A 16,801-nucleotide genomic window follows, 5' to 3' on the forward strand; every position below is an offset into this window, starting at 1 on the left:
ACAACCAAATAATTTAACTAATAATTCCAATAGTCTCAATATCCTTGGGGTAGAAGAAGTTGTTCTTCTTCATAGGAATGGAAGATATCTGCTGGTCTACTGGTACCCTGGTATCGTAGAGTGAAGGTGACTGGAAGATGATGCCGAAGGTGCCGACGAAACAGGCGATGGTGAACAGCCAGAGGAAGAAACGGTCCAATACCATGGACATGAACTTCCAGTCTTCAACCACCTGTGGGCAATGAGAACAATATTTTATTAGGTAATCATTTACAACGTAATGTAACTACATATCTATACTAATATTATAAAGAGTAAAACTTTGTTTGTTTGTTTGGTTGTAATGAATAGGATCAAAAACTACTGGACCGTTTTTAAAAATTCTTTCACCATTCGAAAGCTACATTGTCCACGAGTAACATAGGCTATATTTTATCCCGGTACGGTCAGTAGTTACCACGGGACGCGGGTAAAACTGCGTGAAAACGGTTAGTAATATATATTTCGATGAACCCGAATACTAGTGAACGACTTAATGGTAATCCACACCTATAGAATTTTATTCAAATTAGTCAAATATTAAAAATACAAACTTCCAAAGACACCAGTTATTTAAATGAATATCAGAATTACAAAATAACCCAGATCGTAAAGTTTTTCAAATTAATTTCGATCCTATTAATCAAAATCATGAATGTCAACTAAAATGGTTCACAAAGTGTCGCTCGAATCGAATTCCTGAAGTTTTGAAGTAATATTTGATTTCCTATTCCTTTCCTCTATAATTTAAAAGTTTCCCCAAGGAGAATCGCGACCAATTATTCTAAAGAGCCAATTTGATGTCTAGAAGCGTTGTTTACTTATTCTCAAAAGGGCGAATTTAAATTGAACCTTTGTAGAACTCGTTTAAAGAAGTATAGACAAGAAACTATGTTTGTTTTGGTATCTAGAGGTGACTGAATGGCTAAATATAAAGATACAGATATAAAACTTGTCTAATATCGTCATTACTCGATGTTAATACTATATGGGCTGAAACTTATTTCTAAAAACGATAAAAATGGTTGGCAATGTCTCTTTCTAAAAAGTGTACCATACATTTAAGTCCGAGTGCTAAAGTAGCTCAATTGAAAGAGTTACAAATGAATCACCCCAACCTGTTATCTATATAAAACTGCGACTTCACGAACATTAATATAGTCAACAAAGAGATCTACAAACTTACATATTAATCATAGCAACTAGAACTATTCATACAGGTCCATTTATCTCACAAATTCATTGCGTCACTTAGATCTTTCAACAAAAAGTATATATCAAGCGGTATAAGTCTAGCACACCTTGCCATCTAAATAGAGAAAAATTTTGCCCTTATTATTATCATCATCATCATCTCAGCCATAGGACGTCCACTGGTAAACATATTTATGACCTCCATTTGTTCTCAATAGAAGCGGTTGCAAGCTATTGCCAATGGAAGATCAGCAAACAATATTAGACACGTTATTCGTATTATAGAATGTTAAAGTTCAGGAGTGTTAATACGTCACGGTATTTAAGATAACTTTTTGTTACTAGTTTTTGAGAGCCGACAACACCCCTTTTGACGTCGTCGTTGATGTCGTCTTGCCTTTCTCTCCACGTTTCTTGACATGCCATCTACGTGACACTGACAGTGGTCCTTTTCTGGTCCTTATTTTCGCGTAACTGGTCCTTAAGTCTTGTAAAGGAACCGTATCATGGAACAATTTCCTCTCTGAGATAATGTCGTGGACAAGAGATTATGAATACAATACAACACGTTTGTTCTCAAAGAAGTGAGGAAAACAGATTATGAAGATAATATCTCAATTTGTGGATCTCCCCTAGTGTTAATGCTTTTGTAGAAAAATTGTTGTGACATTTTTCGTAGGTTTATTTTATTCTGCTTTGTAAGTTGCAATTTTATTAGACTCCATTTTTTGGCTTGTAATACGGTGGTTAAGTTTATGCTTTTACTGCAATTTAAATGGAATTGAAAAGTAGCTGTGATTTTTTTTTATTGTATGTTCCTAGTAAATTCAGTTTACTTACAAACTCTTTTTGTAATCATAAACTCATACGTAACTTATAAAATTGTTTAGATATAACAATCTTGATCAGCATGATTAATAATAAACCCTTATAACAATGCAATTTACTAATTATTATTTGAACAACTTACAAAGCACATAAATATTCACATATCTGGCTCAATTAAAGACCAATGAAATATTACTGACACACATTTAAATAAGCATTCGCCGTGAATCGTTTCAGCGTCCGTAAACATTCTGCATTTTGTCTCATTATTATTTATTTTATATGCAAAATTATAATTAACAATACTACCGAAGTAATGAAGCGTAAAATATTTATTAAGTTTTGATTAATTGGAATATTTATGAAATTTCAATTTTGTTTTTAATCTCTTTGTCGTTTTCGTCAACCCATGTGTTAGTGAAATAGATCATGCTAAGTTAAGCCACCTAAGTTAGGTTCAAACTGTAATAGTATCAATTTCTACATAAAATGAAATCAAACTTGTTATACCTATTAATAGTAGGTTTCACTTACACCTATTTCCACGGACCACCACTTTAAACACATTTACAACTACATAAAACCATCTCTAGTCCTAATACGAGCTTACTGTCAAAACAATTGCAAGCTACAACAAAGCTCGCTAGTAATAAAACCTGTTAAACTAACACTGAAAATGCTTTTTAAAATATCTAGTATCTTCCTCTACATGTATAATAAATACAAGCATATAAAATACATAGAACGAGCCCAGAGCGGCTGTCCGGGAACCTATTTATTTTAAGCAGAGTTTTTCAGTGAAAAATTTTCATATATCCCATTTGATACAGCGTGGTGGAGGGCCCAAGTAGTGGGTAGTGTAGCCCGATGGATTATGCAGTTGTATTAAAGCGTTAAAACGAAGATGGGAAGCTAAGATTTTTGTGATAGCTTTGAATTTAGTAAGCATTATGTTTTACTGAGTAGTTGTACCGAAAGTTTTTTTTTGGAGTATATTGAGTTCCTAAAATACACCAGCGGATTCAACCGAATAACGTGGGAACTACTCCGTGCAGACGGATAATACAGGCCTATAGAATTCCTCGATTGAGAGACTTTTCTTAGTTGGTCCAGCAGTTCCTGAGATGAACCGGTTCAAACAAAGAAACTCGTCACCTATGTGTCTCGCTACCTTTGTCGTCTTATGGTTTTTACAATGTATTATACCAATGTCTAACATTAACAACAAATGTTACGATTTGGACAGTCGTAAAAGTCAATGTATAACTCGCGTTAGGTGCATAAAGTTAAAACTTGATATATCTTTAGGTTATACGACGCGCTGCACTTACACTTGGATATTTTATTACGCGTAATAATTTTCTATTTAAAAACTTAGTCAACTCCTATAGGTATTCATATAAGTATATAAGAGTTTGAGCCTAGAGACAATATTTCCCACTACCAAATCTACTGTTGAGTACATACAGCAAATCAGTTGTGATTTAATCGCCGCAGAAAGGACATAGAGTATCTACTTTTAAAAACGTAAATAATAGCTTAATCACGATGTACGGAACAGCAACAGGAATAATATTTTAATCGTAATTTCATCCTTAAAGTGTAAAACGAAAAAAATATAAAGAGAATGCTGCGAGTCTCAATATATTTGAACAAACACTAGCACATAAAAAGGACACAGTATTTTAGTAGGAAACTAGGACCCTCTCTAGAGGACGGTGCACTCTCGCCATTCTATTGTCGGTCGTTGCTTCATTTAACGTACCCTAACCCCCTAATACGGAATTTTAGTTCATTTGTGCAAAGTTTTTGACGGAAGACATAAAAGCTTTTATAGTTTTGTCAAATCTCTATAAAACATGTGACATAACAAATGTATATTTTATCCTTAAAATAGTATAAATACATAGGTATATAAAAATGGAATAGATGAGTCCGGTAGTCTGGTTTATAAGTTGTAAACCCCCCTTGAATTACCTTGAAACTGGAAAAACTTACGTAGTTTTTTAGATAAAGACATACAGGCAGACTTTTATTAGTATCATTTATAACATAATGAATTTATGATACTAAAAAATATTAAAATGATATAAAGCAAAATGCTAAAAATATCCTTTAGAAATTTTAAGCACCCACTAGCGATGCCGTCTTAGCAACACTTAGATACTTATAATTAATTGTATATAAAGAAAAACTGTTTTTAGAGTTGTGTAGGTGTAATTTACAACTGTAATATTTCAATTAAAATGTTAGTGCTAAGTCCTGTTATCTTTTTGTGCGTCAAAGAAAACAGAACTTGCAACATTTCTCAGTTTTTAAGTTGGAAAGAAATGAAACAGACACGAAGAAGTATGTTCGTTATACTTTAAAGACATTTTATTTCAAAGTTTATTTTCTTTTTACAGCAACGTGTTCTTACATAACTATTTTCCTGATGTTAAACCTTTTCTTTTACCCGAAATTAAAATTAAAAAAACGAATAATGCCTGTATCTAACTTCTTCTTCTAAGACAAATACTATGCTGAAAACCGCACCAAAAACCGGTTTCGATAACGTGAAATAATCACGCATTTATATACACGTCAAACGAAGAACCTCCTTTATGAAGTGGCTTAAAAAGATTTTCAATAGAGAAATATGTCAATTTTCAATGAACAACTGTACCTACAGTAAAAATCACAAGTATACTTGTCGCCACATCAATGTAATTGTAATAAAATCCGTGTAACCTTGCTTAATACCGAACAGTAGACGTAAAGCAATTTTTCAAAGAACGCTTATTACCGTCCCGATAGAAAATGAATCAATCTGACGTAAATTGCGTCTTGGAAATCAGGCAGCATTCAAACGGCTAGACCAGAAATATAGACTACATGGATTGAACAGAATTACAGCTGATTTGTTTACATAACCTTAATTTTGTGAAGTAGGTAATTTTATCCGTTTTCGATGTATTAAAATGTTTTTTTCAATACATAATATAAACTTGCTTACCCCATGTGGTGAATGTCAAAGCTATATACAAATTAATAGCTACTAATCGCAAATGTAGAGTTTAGAGCTAACATTATCTGCCCAGCCTTTAACCTTTTACCTAACTATGTTAGAGTTGACTTCCAGTCTTTACGGGATACAGCAGAATACCAATGTTTTACATTGAACGACTGCTGCCCATTTGACAGACTAGACCTAAGAATATAAAAAAAACTCTAAAACACAAAATAAAAACAACCAAAAAATTTCAAATTCACTACGCAATCTAACATTTTTCCGTGTATCACATAGCTTGCTTACTTATCTCTAGCTACGCTCACGTAGGTAGCAACATAAACTGCAATGTATACGATACAGAACGAAATCCTCACGAAGAGGATAGAAGGATTTCAGTATAGGATCCGTGTTTACATTGGTACCCAGCCTCTTGGGACGAGTAAGCTTTTAAAGCAAATATGCACTCGCAACTGCATGCAGTTTTTCGTGAAAATATAAACATATCTATTGGAAATGTTTGGAGTTAGATTTGTGATGGAATCTGGATGTGAGCAGGAATTTATATTAATACTACAAAGTTGAAGAGCTTGTGCGGATACTAAACAATAATTTCAGGAATTGCAGCTCTGTTTTAAGAAATATTTCAGTTTAACTTACATATATCGAGGAAAGCTGTATAAGCTACATTTTATCTGAGTGTGCGAAGAATTTTCCAAGGTATGAGGATGGGACTTATCATAAACGCTAAATCAAGCTACTTATACCTACGAGTCCTACGACGCACAGCATTTGGCTAAACTATTAAAATCTAGCTACTTCACCGTGTGTCAATCTATCTTCATACAAAAGTCGGTTCACTGGATTAACCGTGAATGAGTAATAGACTAACAGAATAGCTTTCACTTTTGAAATATTGGGAAGTTTAAGTATAAAACTGTATTCATCAGTCGCTCAGTCTTTGGAGATATAAATGGGCATTCAACAAGTCTGTCAAAAAGACTGGCTAAAGGGCTAAAGCCTAACTTAATAAAAACTGTATCAAAAGTGTATAAAGCCTTTTTTACAAACACATTTAAACCAACATCCTCGTCTCGTTATCCTCAAAAGCTCAAAGCTTTTTAAAAAATATCCATTCCGCAACATTTTTTCGCTCAAAAAACACGAAACGAACAAACCGAACAACAAATAAACAACCTTTTTCCAAACATTCAGCATTTCAGTGGCTAAGCCAAAAATGCCACAGAAACACTTCAATATTACATATTTCATTCTATTTCACATTCAGACCCTGTTCCGTGAAGATAGGACCAACTAACATTAGTATGGGGTAAATACAGTCGCGGACATTAGACATTGAGCAGCTTTTATTTTATCCATATATTAATGCAATCGGCAGAAAAACAACGCATTTAAAAGGTTGTATAAAAGTATGGATTTGTCATTGACAACTTATTACTACTGAAAATATGTTTTATACTAATAACGTAGGTAAGAAGCACGCAGTGGATTCGTTGCAATGTATATTATCAAACGCAAAATTACTAAAATGTTTACTTTAATAGCAGCTCAACTATTCAAGTCCGCGACTGTACACGATTTAGTGAATAGACTATTTTTTTGGCATTCGGCTCATCGTGATGGCCGAATAATGCCGATAGGCCGAGCGCCGAAAGCCGAGTTATTAGGTCAATAGAATGATTGTTGGCTTGTCAGAAGTGAAATGTTAGGGTGCATCGGATACCGAACCTTTTGGATTACTGACATAGAGGCTGCTTATCAGTTTGGTTCACGAGTCTAACAATAGATGGATCTATTTTAAGTGAATCGTATTTCTCATTCATATTTCTTTTATAAGGAATCCTTTCTTGAGTTTTTTATTTAGGTACTATTGAGTATTGTATTTTTTAAAGATTCGCTATATTTGTTTTGAGGCGAGGATTTCTACATAATGTTATTAATTTAGCTGGATCGTCTGAAAACTTGAATACACTGATGTAATGCTAAAATCGTAAAACAACGCGAATATAAACCCGCAAATAAAGTTAATCATATTCAGCTCAAACGGCTTATATCTACAGCAACTATAAATATTATTATGCGCCATAAAGTTATCATAAATGTTGGAAATAATACAATTTTAAATTAATAATAAAGTAACATGTACCCATGTACTTTCTTTACTTAGATACATAGAGATAACAATGATATACCTACCTACGTTAAAAAAAATAATCGTTGTGAATGTTGAGTTGTAGTAAGCACCCATAAAAACTATAACAATAGGCTACAAAAAATGCATTAAAATATATCAACAACTAAACGAATATCTATTACCACGAAAAAACCTTGTATTAATTCGAACAAAAATGGATCGCCCGGGTAATCCGGCGAGATGCTTTTTAAAATTTATTCGGCCTCCGGGTGCTATTTATATCGTCGTTTCAAAAATGAAGTGCGGTTATCTCAGAGACGTAAAAACGTGTTCGGAATAACAATTCGGCGTTCGGCAATAGCGGTGTTGGCACTCGGCCTAGTCGAGGAGCTCACCGCCTCACTAATTTACTTACGTCGTACGTGACGTAACTCGCGTCGCTAATTTTATTGTTTTACATTCAAGTGTTTACTTATATTTACGTTGACGTAGATAAGACATTTTACGTGGTACGTTCTTGAACGTAAATTGTTGTAATATTCTTGATATTTTACGATGACTAAGATTTACGGTCGTAATTCGTAACGTTTTATGTTACGTAATGGGTAGAAGTTTTAAAATGTTTGTGGTGAGATATGGAGCGTTGATTGGGTTGTTTAAAGGAAACACATGTTCGTAGTTCGGTTGTCCAGTATTTAATAATCAATTCAAACACTTTTACAATGAAAACTTATATCTAACTTATTCTATCTAACTCGGCACTTTTATGTTGCAGACACTTACATTAATATTAACTTATGTTACGGCACAATAACTAAATCGGTATATGTAGATACATACTTCACCTCCCCTCAAAAAGTACACTGTTACACCCCCTCGGTTACAGAAAAAAAAATGTATCAACAATTACATTTTTTAACATTTTTTTAACATCTAAAAAATTTTGTATTGTTTTTATGAGTTATATATTCTTTATTGTTTTTTAAAATCTTTACATTTGGAGAACAATCTTCAATTACAACAAATGGGCCTAAATACATTTTATCAAGTTTATCTCGTACCTGATTTTTTAACAATACCAGATCACCTGGTTTGTATGAAACTGGCCTTATATCTTTATCATAACATATTTTCCTATTTTCCTTACTTATCAGAATATTCTCTCTAGCATCTGACTGTGCTTTTTGAATTCTAAATTTCAGTTGTAATGGGTAACTATCATAATTATATAGTGGTTCAACAGATGCGTTATGAAGATTACTTGGTAAAGTGCAAAGTTTTCCGAAAACGAGTTCGTATGGCGTATATTTTGTTTCAGTGTGTACACTTGTGTTAAAAGCAAAACACCAGTAGGGTAACCATGAACTCCAATCTTGTTTATTTGATTCACACTGGATTCTAAGAAAGGCTCCTAAATTTTTATGAGTATTTTCTAATGCACCTATGGTTTCGTGGTGGTAAGCCGTAGACTGAAGTTTTGTAATATTTAGTAATTTGCAAATTTCTGAAAAAATTGACGACATGAACTCAGTTCCTTGGTCTGTAAGGATAGTATTAGGTACCCCGTATCGTAAAATAAAGTTTTCGACAAATGTTTGAGCTACTGTTTCCGTGTCTTTTCTTTGCAGTGGATAGGCTTCAACAAACTTCGTTAAGTTACACTGTAGTGTTAAGGCATACTTATTATTAAAATTATCTATTTCTAAAGGACCTATTAAATCTAAACTTATCATTTCAAAAGAAGAATTAGCCGTTGTCGTAATAACCATCGGCTCCTTAACATGTTTGTTTATTTTACTTATTTGACAATGTTTACATTTCCTAACATAATTCTTCACGTCATTATCTAAACCTTTCCAAAAATAATATTTCTTTATATTATTTGTCATCCTATTTATACCTGCGTGGCCACTCGTAGGTAAAATATGAAAGTCGTTTAAAATTAGGGTTTTATCGTCTTGATTAGTAATACGTTGTACGTCTTTAATTACAAGAAAGCGTGGCGACTCTAACGGTCGAATTTCTTTCAATAACATATTAACGTCATTTTTAATACATTGCGACTTTACAATAATGAGCTCATTTATTCCTATCATTTTACATAAAAATTCTATTTCTCTCATCAGCACTTCGTAAGTAGATGACGATCGAGTAAATAGATACATACAACATTCCGCAGGCACATAAATACAATTGCCTGAATTACTCTTAATGACGTCCTTATCAGCATATTTATGCATATAGCAACTATAAGATGAACATATTACAAGTTCTACTCCATTTGTTGGTTTTTTCAGAATCTCTACGACTTGAGGTTGATCAGGCCTCTCATCTGATGAGTTCTGGCTTGGCAAATCCGTGTTTATAATATTTTGATTTATATTTAATTTTTTATGTTGTGCTCTAGTCAAAACTGTTACAACTTTTTGGTTCAAGTCTTTTAATTCAGAACTTGTCATGTATATCCGACTTAAAGCGTCAGCGGCAACGTTTTGTTTGCCTGGAATATGTTCTATAATAAAATCATACTCCTCTAGCTGTAATCTAAATTTGGTCAATCTACTCGAAGGATTGGTCAAACTAAACAAATAAATAAGAGGTTTATGATCAGTAATAATTTTAAATTTTTTGTCATACAAATAATGCCTGAAATGTCTCACAGCCCATACTATGGCTAGTAGCTCTAGTTCTATGATAGAGTATCTAGTTTCCGCTTGTTTTAAGGACCTGCTGGCATACGCTACCACTCCTCCTGATTTGTTAGATAACACAGCGCCTAATCCCGTTTTTGATGCATCTGTTTGTAGAATGAACATATTGTTTGTAGAAAAATCGGGATATTGTAATATTGGCGGGCTAATTAACGCATTTTTTAAAGTTTGAAAGGCAGACTCACATTGAGATGACCACTGAAATGTTATATCTTTCTTACAAAGTTGGTTTAATGGATAAGCAATACTAGCAAATTGTGGTATGAATCTACGGTAATAATTCGCAAAAGCAACAAATCTTTTGATATCGTCTGTGTTTAAAGGTCTTGGATAATTTTGCAAAACTTGTATTTTAGACGGATCAGTGGGAATAACCGTAATGGATGTTTTTCTTAAGCTCTCAATTTGACTGCAGATACCTTTGTATCTTAGAATCTATTTAGCAAAATTACTAAATACTTATTCCATCATAAAAAGCCTTACCAACCAAGGCGTAAAACCGAACGCTTAAACACAAAAACCGCTCACCGAGCCACTAAATCGTTTGAAATTCATCTCACCACATCCCCAGTTCCCAGTTTCGAGTTCAATAAACCAGTATGGCTCCTCTGGGAATATCGATCGAGAACAATTTAAATGTGCTGATTTCTTCGATCGTAACAGTAATGAGAGATCGTAATTAGATTTCGTCTTACTCACGGTTTCTTCGAATGATAATACGGTATTAACGAAACGCTGCGTTTTGAATTCGCTAATTGTGTTTAGTTTGGGATTGTGTGGTCTTGATGTACGTTGTTCGTGTGTGTCAGGCTTTATCTTTTGGAGTAAAAGAATTGAGAGTTGGCTTATTTTTTTAATTTCTTGTAGTAGGGTGACAAAGTCCACCATTTTTGTGGCTTTGACACTTGACATTTATCAAATTACCTAACCTCCTCGATTAAACAAATAATACCACATAGAAAATTGTTTTTTATGTTCTGAATATTTTTGTCTACCTATTTTGAATAGAAATTATTCAAAATGAATATAGGCATAACCACTAGTTGCTGGAAAAGAAAAGCCAGAGAGTAACCTAACAATGTTAATTGTTTTCAAAACTAGCATTGTTTCTATCAGAAAACCATAAACGTACAAAAACAACAATCCCAATCAGCAAATTACACCCAATAAACCACCTTTTTTTCTCCCAAAAATAAATAGGAAGCGTATTTCAGCAGGACATCGGAATATTTTCCGTGCACGACTCATTACTGGCTGGTGAGAGATCAGTCGCCACGGTCCCACAGGACCGATTGGAGCGAGAAACGACCAAACGCCATTAAGATTATTAATTTGGTGGCGTAACTGCGCTTACTAGTGTTTTTCTTTGTTAGTAAATTATTGGGTTTTTTTGCCAAGCTTTGAGTTCAGTCGTCTCGTTTTAGATGAGGTGCAAATGTTAAGGTGCATCGTTTTTGTAAGACTGAATGATAAGACTTTTTGTGTCCCATGTGTAACGTACTTTAGCAAATTATTTTTCTGAATTGATGTTAAAAAAATATATACATGTTTTTGCAAATAAATCTATCTTTATCTTTATAACATTATCATAGCTTGAGTTGCTTTCGTTATTTCAAAGAGGCCTATGAGCGCTCTTTCGAAGCACGGTTCCAAGAAATTTTCAGTGATTTGACATTTGACAGTGTAGAACTGTTCTACACTGTCAAAAAAATTTAAAGACCCTATTTTTAATATTAAGAACAGCTTACTATAGACATTAATTACAAATACAGCTGGAACTATCATTACCCCCACATACCAACTTCATCCTGTTGGAATAAGAAACTGGACAATATCTTATACTTTTTGTCCACATTAGAGGAAAATTAACGTCACATGGAACGACAGAAAAAGATCCTACGTATACTGGTGAGTATATTAGTTGTATGATAAAATATTAATAGATAAACTGATGGCTTAGTGGTTATAACACTGGATAAGGATTCGATTCAGATCAGGCAAGTAATGATGTAATTTTTCTGTTCTATGTACTTTGTAAATGAAGTTATATTGGACACCAATGAGTAAAATAATAACATGGAAGAAAAAAACATTTTAAGGAAACCTATACATTAAAGTCTGATATTGCCAATCCGCCTTCAGCAAGCGTGATTAGTGATTAATGCTTGTGCCTACTTGATTTAAGAAGAAGCCTCTGGAAAAGGCATGTTAGATAAGACTAAATGTTTTACAGCAATTGTAGACAATTTTGAAACCAAATAATAACCATAATTAAAATGAAAAATACAGCAATGCTAGTTTAACGTAAGCTTTTCCACAAAGCCATCATCGGGTCACGAGGGGAAATGAGCGCGACTTATGCCATGACACTTGATGTCAATGTCGGCGCGTTCCGATTTTATATGTAAACTGCTTATTTTTGAGAGCTGTATTTTTGCATATTTTTAGAATTGTAATTTTTTGGCCTTATTTACTTCTACTGCTTATTTTATTTAGGATCAGCTGCGCCTTTTGTTTTGCTTTTTTTTTTCGAAAACATTCTATTTTTAACTTTTAATGGTTAATCATGGATCCGCTACACTGTTCTAGACACAGGTTGTAGACTAAGCTGATTATTTATCAGTTTTATATCTACTATCTATTACTTTTTAAATTAAATGAGTATTTCCTAAATAAACTACGATTAATCTAACATTATGTTCATCACTAACCAAAACAGGTTCTCTTAATTCGTTCACTCCCTTATTTCCTTATTTCGTCAACGCTACCCGACGCACAGGTAATGAAACATTCATTCGTTCATCACTCCCGATCCCTCGGGACCATTCGTTCACATTCACTCGGCTCCACGATATTAGCTCCGTAAGTGTGTTATAGTGGAGCGAAATTAATTGCTATTATTAAGTGATCTATTTGTTTGTTGCTCCAGTAGTAAGCTTGGTGTATTATATTAACGTTATTGTTAGGTTTTGAAGTGTGAGCTTTGAAATTATGGTGGCGTTACTATGGTGGTGGTAATTATGGAATGAGCAATAATATATAGTTTTGAGTTAAGTCGCTGATAACCATCTATAGTTTTTGATGGCGAAAAAAATATGTAGGTATTAATCTTGAACATATTTCTGAGAGCCCTCTCTTTCTCTCTCGTACGTATTTTGTTTTGGGTGCTGTCAGCCTCTTAAGTTTTTACATGAAGGTTCAACCCTTTCAGGCATAATAAATCGAATGTTTTATGAACAATCTCTTAAAGATACTAGGTACGTAAAAAATTATATTGTCGACGCTAAACTACATATATTTGATTCAAGAGACATGAGATCCTTTAAAAGTCTCTTTAAGCAGAATACCAACACAAGATATATAGAATTGTCTAACATCGATTTAAGAGATGTTCAATGCTTCAAATTTTAATGCTTCATTCAACACCTATTGAATATTTAAATTGGAATTAACGATCAGAGACGTTCTGTCGATTGAGACTTAAAACGTTCACGAAACGTTCCAGCAAAGCGAGGGAAACCAATGAGATCAAATGAAATGGAACGTTAATATGCGTCGATATTTTTTGTCTGATTGTAACCATTATGTGTTGGTAGAAAACCAGCTATTTTATATTGCTACAATGCACATTTTATGCATATGCGATACTTGAAATATGCTAAAAAGTTTCTCAGTTAATGCTTTTAACGAAGAACCTTTAAATGTTCTTTGAAATACAACTCAAAACGTTGTCCTCGTCATCACAGTGCTCCATGCTTTGAAGATGCTGCCCATATCCGCGCAAGACTCACAATAACCTATTGATTCTGTATGGTGGTTAAAATGCCACCAGTCTCCTGCCTGAGTGCCTGAAACTCGCTCGTTTTACAAAATTGATCGTGATCAAAAATACATACCTACATTATACCAACTGAACTAACACAAAAGCGACTTCAATAAAATCAGAAGAAATGGACCAAAGCAATATTGCTAGTACAAACAAACAACCACGAGAAGAGAATCAGTTCAAAACTGCACGCTACCTAATAACTAGCGACCACATACGATACATCAGCCATTTACAGAACACTACAGTGCAAACTTACAGCACAAATTTTTCAATTCTTTTATTATACTGGCCGTATTTTAGCGGTAGGTTTACGATTTTTGGTGCACTGTTATGTACGGTGCATGATAGTGTACGGTGCATGCCAGTGTACGGTGCACGCAAGCTTGCAATGAACCGCCAACTTATGAGTAATCCGGTTTTATAACACCACTGATGCAGTAGTGTACGAATGGAGGATTTAATGTACACTGTGTGGTAATATTTTCTTTGGAGATTTTTGTAAAAAGGTCGGTTGAATTCGTGAGCGATTTGGGGCACGGATAATGAATATCGACTAAAGGTTGATAAGCTTATCCGTGACTGTAAATATAATATATGAGGATGCAGAGAATTTAGTCAAATAAAGAGACATTCAATTTTCTTATCTTATAATGTTAGTAGCTTAATTAAATTGTAAGGTAAAATAGATAAAAGCATACAAAATACAGGTATGTTATTTTTTCAGAGGCTGAATAATTTTAGAATGATCGATTTAATTAATATAATTTATTGTAATTCTTTTGACGAATAAATTAGTTTTAATTTACTCGCATTTTAAGAACGATGACACCACAATCAAAAAAGCTTAAACAGACATACGTAATGACAACAACGTGGTAGGTAACTGTCAGTTTTCCAACCTCCGACGTTATTATTCTTCCTGTCCGACAACCATTACGGATCGGACGCAGGTACATGAATATTTAAATATCCTACTGAATATACAAGCAAAATGTATTTTTTTTGTTCCTCCTTTGTTATTATCCGATGATAATTAAGACCTTTCTTGTATTTGTTGTTTTAAATTTGGTTTGGAAAATCTAGTAGGTAAGGTTTTTTTCCGGTTGTTTATTTTGTTGTATAGTTGTTTATGGTCCTATTCCGTTTTTATAATTAATTATACCGTTCGTTTAATAGTAGAGATAAAAAATCTAAAAATTAAAAAATGTACTGGGATAACAAATTCAGACCGAGTTTGAACCTTTCAACATTGAAATACTATCACAACAGCTACTAGACACCAACAGGTAAGTACATAATTAATTGGGTAACTGTCTAATTCATTGGAAAAAAAAAATTATTTGTATACCTTGACATTAGCAAAATCATGGAGTTTGTCCTTCATCATACATTTGCAAACCTTTTTTATACCCGTGTTCACATTATTTTATTGTTTAATCTTAAAGCCACTTACCTCATTATCTTTGTCAGCATCCTTGATGTGCTGCGCTATGAACCGCACACTCTTGAGTGCAGCAGCCACCTCAGGAGACAGGTGACGAGGGAGCATATTCTCTGACTCGGTCACTAGTTAATAAAAAACAATTAATCAGTATTTTTTTAGTAAGCTGGTCAGTTAAACAAGTAACTTTGAGATATAAGAAAATATGTACGAGATTGAATTGAGATACCTAGCTTTATGAAACCTCAGACTACTCGGGACATAATTTACAATGATAATGTTATAACAAGGCTGGTACTGAAATAGCGTTGTCACTCGAATTAATCAACATTTTCATGAAAGAAAATATGAATTCGTTATAACAGCCTAAAAACTTCACTGCTGGACAAAGGCCTGCCTATACCCACACAGTTGGACATGTATTTTGGTGAGCACAGTTTTGGATATTTTTAATAAAGAAATTTTAATGAAAATATAAGTTAATACGGAAGACGCTGGATGCAGTTCGCCTCCAACAGGTATCTGTGGAGATCAAAGGGGGAGGCCTATGTTCAGCAGTGGACGTCCTATGGCTGAGATGATGATGATGATAAGTTAATAATGAATTAGTATACCTGAAGGTCTTTGATGAGCTCCACCAGCAGACAGCATGTCATCCTCAGGAGCTGGTGATTTGCGATAATCACCATTGTCTTTGTCTCCAAACGCATCGGTCAAACTGTCTCGGCTACAGGAATAAAATGAAAATAATTTACTTCCAGGTCCTGGTGGTATTCTCGTCGTATCAAGAGATGCTTTGGTTGATAACCATTAAAGTTTTTTTTTTCTTAGCCAGGGATTTTAACTCCAGAACTTCTAGACTAACGGCGTTGCAACAGGTAAGTACATTTGTTAATTGAATTTAATTTTCTGACTGAAGGGCACAGGCCTGTTCTTCGGGAATAATAATGAGAGTCGCCAACATTTGGTCATTATCTATACCTACATACTTGTATGAAGGGAATAGTTAATAGAATAGTATACAACGACTTTCAAATTAATAAAGTATTAAACACCATAAAATCTTACCTCATCTCAAGTTCATTAGTGTAGCCGTTGGAAACGAAGGTATCATCGTAATCTGGCAGCGAGTACTTAGTCCTCCTCATCATCAGAAGCTTCGGCATCAGCTGGAGGAACAGCTTCTTCATCCACGGTGACATAGTGTGAGTTGATGGTGACCTATAGTGGAATTGGGGAGTTGAAGAATGGCACAAGAGCTTTTGGAATATTCTCTATGTATTGTGGATGGGAAACATTTATAAACAAGCTCTGCCTTTCTGAAGTTGCAATAGGGTTTTCTTCGTATATCTTGAAGAGAGGTATGCGCGTATGTGAAAACGTATGAATGAGCGTACATATAAATGTTTCTCATCTCCAATCATCTCCTTTTATAGAAACTACCTAGTTATGTACCAAGTAATTATTCTCACGGATTTAACACCTTTTTATTTTGATGTTTAATCACCTATTCATTACTGCTAGTTTACTATTGGGGGACTAAGGGTCAATTAAACTTTGCTATTGAGGATTTCTCGCGGGTTCCTAATTTAATTTGAGCAATACTTATGTTTAT

General features: G+C 33.9%; 1 protein-coding gene across 2 annotated transcripts in view; it reads right to left on the minus strand.

Annotated features, from left to right (window-relative positions):
- Positions 1-16,801, minus strand: part of LOC126055767 (acetylcholine receptor subunit beta-like 2) — a 31,121-nt gene continuing 14,320 nt past the window's right edge. For both annotated transcript variants that reach the window (XM_064038859.1, XM_064038860.1), the window contains 4 exons: positions 16,255-16,407; positions 15,801-15,913; positions 15,199-15,311; positions 1-232 (listed from right to left, as the gene is read on the minus strand). In XM_064038859.1, coding sequence (XP_063894929.1) covers positions 14-232; positions 15,199-15,311; positions 15,801-15,913; positions 16,255-16,407 — 598 coding nt within the window. In that variant the 3' untranslated portion in view covers positions 1-13. The remainder of the gene's footprint in view (positions 233-15,198; positions 15,312-15,800; positions 15,914-16,254; positions 16,408-16,801) is intronic.

This window comes from Helicoverpa armigera, chromosome 17 (genome assembly GCF_030705265.1).
Source record: "Helicoverpa armigera isolate CAAS_96S chromosome 17, ASM3070526v1, whole genome shotgun sequence".
In the NCBI taxonomy this organism is placed as follows: domain Eukaryota; kingdom Metazoa; phylum Arthropoda; class Insecta; order Lepidoptera; family Noctuidae; genus Helicoverpa; species Helicoverpa armigera.